This window comes from Macaca thibetana, chromosome 1, assembly GCF_024542745.1.
Source record: "Macaca thibetana thibetana isolate TM-01 chromosome 1, ASM2454274v1, whole genome shotgun sequence".
NCBI lineage: Eukaryota > Metazoa > Chordata > Mammalia > Primates > Cercopithecidae > Macaca > Macaca thibetana.
In genome coordinates, this window is record NC_065578.1 from 141,966,430 (window position 1) to 141,972,952 (window position 6,523).

The following is a 6,523-nucleotide window of genomic DNA, read 5'->3' on the forward strand; positions in this document are numbered from 1 at the left end:
ACTATATATTTTTAATGGAGAAAAAATGCTCTCCACATTTATCTTATATGATACTTGCTTCAAAGCATTGTTTCATGTTAAGTGTCTTTGGTTTGTTTATTTCATGTGTTTTTTTTTTTAATTAAACTTAAGAGAAGGGAAGTCGGTTATATTGTACCTATATTTTTACTGACCATGTTCTTTCTTCCTGATGTTCCAAGGGTTCTTCTTTTGGCATTTCTTTTCTATGTAGAGAGCTTCCTTTAGCTGTTCTTTTAAAGCAGATTTGCAGGTGACAGATTCTTAGTTTTCTGAGAAGGCTTTGATTTCCCATTGATTCCTGAAGGACCCTTTGACTAAGTATAGGAATTCTGGGTTAACAGTTATTTTCTTTCAGCACTTGAAAAATGTTGCACCACTTCCTTCTGGGATCTATAGTTCCTGGTGAGAAATATGTCGTCATTCAAATTATTTTTTGCCCTGTAAGTAAGGTGTTACTTTTCTGTCACTAAGCACTTTGAAGCTTTTTAAAATTGTCTTTAGATTTCAAGTTTGATTCTATTGAGTCTTGATATGGATGTCTTTGGATTTATCTTCTTTGGAGTTTACCCAGCTTCTCAAATTTGTAGGTTTACATCTTTTGCCAAATTGGGAACATTTTCAGTCATTATTTCTTAAAGTACTTCTTCAGTCCCATCTCTTTCTTCTCTCTTTCTAGGTCTCTGATTACACATTATATCTTCTATTATGTTCTCCCAGGTCACTAAGGCTCTGTTCTGTTTTTTTCAGTTATTATTTTCTCTACATTGTTCTAATTAAGTAATATCTGATGTTCTGTCTTCCAGTTACCTGATTCTTTTCTCTGTTCCCTCCATACTGCTTTTTAGCCTGTCCATTGTGTTTCTTATATTGATTATTATATTTTTCAGTTCCAAAATTTCCCATTGAATTATTCTTTATATTTTTTCTTTCTTCCTTGAGACTTTCTATTTATTAAAGTTTTCTGTTTTTTACAATTTGTAATTTTAGTATATTCTGTAATGTTTTTAATTGCTTGCTGAGACATTTTAGGACAGCTGCTATAAAATTCTTGATCATTCTAATATCTCCACCAGCTTAGTGTTGGCAACTATTGATTGTCTATCTTCAATCGATTTCAGATCTTCCTGATTCTTGGTTTAAGAAGTGATTTTCATTTGAAACATGGACAGTTTGGGTATTAAAAGACTCAAGTTATTTTTTTTTTTCACTGTTCAAGGTTTATTGGGGTTTTTAGTTGGTATAACACTTGGATAGTTGGTTGTATTGTTTATATGTAGATCTTTTTATGTTATATGGTAATGTACACGACTGATATATATAGTTCACAAAATAAGCTCCTTTGGAACAATTATGCACAAGACATACGATATTGGATTTATACACTGGATCCCAGGATGTGACTGACTGGGAAAAAATGTTGGACTAGGCATGTTCAGTGAAGGAGCCAGGAAATTATATAACACACAGTAAACATCCACCTGGCTCAAGGGGCAAATGAAGCATGTACAGAATTGGCAGTGGTGCGTCAGAACTATTTCACACTAACCAGTTTAGGACTACACAAGATTAATACCATCTAGCATCAGGATATAGCTGTGGATTTCACAAGCCATTCCTATTTCTAACTTCAGGAGGTAATGCTTTTCCCAGTCCATCTTAAAATATTACTGTTTTAATCACAGATCAGATAAAAAGGACAACATGCACAACCTCCAACTAGAATCCTGTTGTAGCCTAGACAGTGAAATGCTATGACATCAGAAGACTTTAAAATTGCAGCTCTTTTTGGATCCCCCAAAGTGTATCTGCACTCTTCTTCAAACGGGCCTCTTCCTCAGAGGTCAGAGTCACCTTCACAAGGTCTGAGATTCCATTCTGTCCCAAAATGCAAGGAACACTGAGGAAGACATCATCCTTTATTCCATAGAGACCCTTAATCATGGTGGAAACTGGGTGCACTCGCCTAAGATTCTTCATTATACTCTCTGCCAAATCTGCTACAGAGAGTCCAATGGCCCAGGATGTGTAGCCTTTGAGTTTGATCACCTCATAAGCACTCTCAACCACCTGCTTGTGAACCTCTTTCCACTGTTCCTTATCTTTATCAGTCCCTAAATCTGGGTGCAGAGTCTTCAGGGAGACACCAGCAACATTCATTCCACTCCATACAGGCACACTGGAATCTCCATGTTCCCCAAGGACCCACCCATGACAGCTTAATGGGTGAACTCCCAGTCTTTCCCCCATCAGGTAACGGAATCTGGCTGAATCCAGATTGCAACCACTTCCAATAACACGGTTTTTGGGAAAACCACTTATCTTCCAAGCCATGTAGGTCAAGATATCCACTGGATTTGAAACAATAAGCAACTTGCAGTTCGGGCTGTATTTTACAACATTAGGAACGATGAATTTAAAGATGTTCACGTTACGCTGGACCAAATTAAGACGGCTTTCTCCCTCTTGTTGACGTGCCCCAGCCGTGATAATGACCAGCTTGGAGTTTGCAGTTACACTATAGTCTTTCCCAGAGACAATCTTTGGTGTTCTAAGGAAAAGGCTGCCATGTTGGAGATCCATCATCTCTCCCTTCAATTTGTCTTCGATGACATCAACAAGAGCAAGTTCATCTGCCAAGTCCTTCATTAAGATACTGATGGCACAGGCCATGCCAACAGCACCAACCCCAACAACTGTAATCTTATTCTGGGGAGTCTGTTCTTCCTTTAGAAGATTATGAATCAGCTGATCCTTGAGAGTTGCCATATTGGACTTGGAACCAAAAGGAATCGGGAATGCATGTCAGGCGGTCGTCCCGGACACGCGGCAATGAGATCCCGAATCGGCGGCAGCGGCTGCAGCCTCAAGTTATTATTTAAACCTTCTGTTTTAGCTGCTTTCTTCTGACACAGTCCTGGCAGGGAAAGTAGGGTGCCACCTAATTCCTAGCAAATAAAGGTAAAAGTCCAGGTTCTCACTTAGCTTCCATTGCCACACTGGGGTGGGGGATGCCACTTGTTACCACTGGACAGAGGTAGGAGTTACTTCTTCCCACCTGACCTCCTCTAATACCAAGGGAGCAGGGTGGCCACATGTGGTGGTAAAAGTCCCAACTCTCCACTAAGCTTTATCCAACACTACTGCACCAGTGGCTGTGGGTGGAAGTCTAGAATCCCCATATAGTCTCCATTGACATCAAAAGTAGAGGGAAAAGGAGGCAGAGGGAGTACTCAGTGTGGATGAAAGTTCTAGCTCCCTGCTTAGGTTTTTCTGACATCACTCCAGTGGAGGTGGGTATAGCAATTCACTATCCCTCTAAAGGGAACAAATCTATGCTCCCCACTTGGCCTTTGCTGCTGGGGGTGAGGTTGAAGCCACTGTATTTTTCTGTAGCATTGGCTTGAGTACAGCAGTTATTGTCAAAGTTTTCTGTCTTGCTAGGCTGCCTGTTGACTGGCCTTTGGCTAGTGAAAGTAGGCTTTTGGAGGGGACATTTTTGTCTACTCCTATTGGCATTTCCAGGTTGCTGTCTTCGTTAGTTTCAAGTCTCAGATATGTGAGCCAAAAGAAAACCCAGGGAACTTTCCACAGTGTTGTTTCTTGGGTTCCAAGTTCCCTAGTTCTGCCTTCTTCTCTTGACCTTTAGAGTCTTCTTTTGTTTGTGTTACATCTTTTGTTCAGGGTTTTTGTTTTATATTGTTTGGCTTGGTTTGGTTTTTGGAGATGGAGTCTCACTTTGTCGCCCAGGCTGGAGTGCAGTGTTGTGATCTGGGAAGAGTATGTCTATTTCATCTTCCCAAAAACAGAAGTCCATATTACGTGAGGTTATTTTTTTTAATTTTTTATTTCCATAGGATTTTGGGGAACAAATGGTATCTGGTTACATGAGTAAGAACCTTAGTGGTGGTGAGATTTTGGTGCACCCATCACCTGAGCAGTATATATTGAACACAATTGGTGTTATTTTATCCCTCACCCCCTCCCACCCTTTCACCTGAGTCCCCAAAGTCCATTGTATCCTTCTAATGCCTTTGCATCTTCATAGCTTATCTCCCACTTATGAGTGAGAACATACAACGTTTGGTTTTCCATTCTTGAGTTACTTCTCTTAGAATAAAAGTCTCCAAGTTGCTATGAATATCATTAATTTGTCCTTTTTATGGCTGAGTAGTATTTAGGTGAGGTTATTTTAAAGTAATTAATATTGAGTAAAGAAGATTCATCCATAGTGGCAAAGCCACATAACTTCTGAGTATCTTAAACAATGTCTAAATGGTATCAAAACATGCAGTCAATTCTAAAAGTTCAGCCAATGATATTTAATAATATAGGAAAATATTCACAACATATTTTTGTGTAAAAAGAAGGAGACCTCAAAATGGAATATGTATTATGATTCCAATCATGTAAAAGCTATACATGAGCACATATGAAGATTAACAGATATAAACAAATGTATGAACAAATGGAGAGATAGATGATAGATTGAGTAGTGGTAAAGAATAACAGATTTTTTTTTTAAATTTGTGCTTTTCTATATTTTCAAAACCATCTAAATTAATAAGTATTACCTTTGCAGTTCGAAAAAAATATGTATTTTAAATCCATAATTCAACTATTTATCTACATGATACCAAACTGGCTTAGGTTGACTTATCAGCCAGTGAATAAAATAGTTCCTTCATCCATAGAGAAACATCCATTTATGACATTCTTTTAATTTCTCTTCTGTTAGAATTCTTTATGAATTTAAAATAGAAACATGATCAGACTCAAGATTTCAATACAAAGATTACTTTTTCATGTTCAATAATAAGCAATTAAAATAATTAATGAAAAATCTGATTCATAGTATTAATGAAAGCTGTACAATTCTTAAGAACAAAAATAATAAGAAATATGTATAAGACCTAGAAATAAAAGGAAAACCATAAAACATTGGTGAAGTAAATATAAAAGACCTAAGTTAATGGAGAGACATAGTATGTTGCTATTGATGAAAGATTAGTATGCTAATTTTTTCCATATTAATAGATGAATTCTATGTGTAATTCCAATAAAAAATGTAAAACATTTCTATAGGAAGGTAGCTATTATGTTTCTTCTACAGTTCTTCTGCAAAAAATTAATAAATACTGGAAACACACGTTTTTTCTTACAAAGAATAATGAGTGGTTAGTTTACCATAAATCAAAAGATACTATAAAGGTACCACAAAACTAATATAAATAGTTGTGTTAGAATAAACAATTTAGTGAACAAAATAGATGCATCATTAGACAAAAATATAGGCATGTAGTATTTCATAAAAGTGGCATTTCAAGTCAGAGGGAAACTGTAGATTGTTTAATATTGGGAAAGTTGGCTAATAATTTAAGAAAAATAGAATATTATACTGTGCTTCACATCAAATTTGTAAGTGGACTCCAGTTAAGATTTAAACAGTTTTAAATGTTATATTTTACAAGAAAATGTATGAGATGATTCTACATTCTTGAAGTAAGAAAGGCTTTTAAATAATTACCCAAACTCAGTAGTTATAAAGGCAATCGTTGATGTTTGACTTAATAAATATTTAAAATGTCTTTATGTTGAAAGACTCCATAAGCAAAGCCAAATGACAAAAAAAAAATCTAGGAGAAAGTATTTTAACACATATAACAAGCTAAATTTAATAATTTAACATTCATAAAATAAGAAAAATCCCTACCATTAGAAAATAAGTAAACAATCCAGTAGATAAACCAACAAGGCACAGACATCATAGAAGAAGAAATATACATGGCTAATTATGCAGTGAAAAGATTATTAGTGTCACTAATATCAAAGAAAAGTATGTTGAAAAGAATGAGGTGCTATTTTTATCTATCATATTGGCAAAAAATTTATAGAATTCATTGTTGATAAGGACAATTTGAAATGAACATTTCCATATACTGTTGGTAGGAGTTTAAATGTAGTAATTTAAATTTTACTCTTCAGAGGATTTTTTATAGACTTTATTAAAATTTCAAATGCATACATCAGCAATCCCACTTGAAAAAACTCACCCTACAGAAATATGAGAGTATGTCTACAAAGATTTATATATGAGGTAGTTCACTGCAGCACTGTTCATGTATAACAACAACAAAGTGCTAGCAACCAACATCCATCTACAATGAGGAGATAGTTAAATAAACAAAGTTACCTTTAAAAATAGTATGCAGCTGCTTGAAAAAAATAAGATAGTTCTTTATATACTGTCCTGGAAATAAGTTCATGATATACAATTAAGTGGAAAACAGAAAGTTGCAGAAAAATACAAACTTATTGTGTATACTTCATATACTTCCAAATTCTCCAAACTTATTCTGGCTCACATTTCCTTTAATGGCTAAATAACCATTTCCTGCATGTTTGAAGAAGTTCAGTCTTCCATCAGATTCCTCTCCCTAGGTATTTCTGAGGAATCTCTAGAGAATACCTCTAGGTTCCATGAGTCCTTCCTGGTTTATAGCTT

At 35.6% G+C, this 6,523-nt stretch overlaps 1 protein-coding gene across 1 annotated transcript; it reads right to left on the reverse strand.

Moving 5' to 3' along the window:
• Positions 1–1,212: 1,212 nt before the first annotated feature.
• LOC126937679 (L-lactate dehydrogenase A chain) lies at positions 1,213–2,884 on the reverse strand. Its single transcript, XM_050761308.1, has one exon. It carries the CDS (start codon positions 2,785–2,787, stop codon positions 1,789–1,791), a length of 999 nt encoding a protein of 332 aa, XP_050617265.1. The 5' UTR covers positions 2,788–2,884; the 3' UTR covers positions 1,213–1,788.
• Positions 2,885–6,523: the final 3,639 nt, after the last annotated feature.

Coding starts and splice junctions, on each gene's coding strand:
- LOC126937679 (XM_050761308.1), bottom strand. CDS start 2,787: ATGGCAACTCTCAAGGATCAGCTGATTCATAATCTTCTAAAGGAAGAA.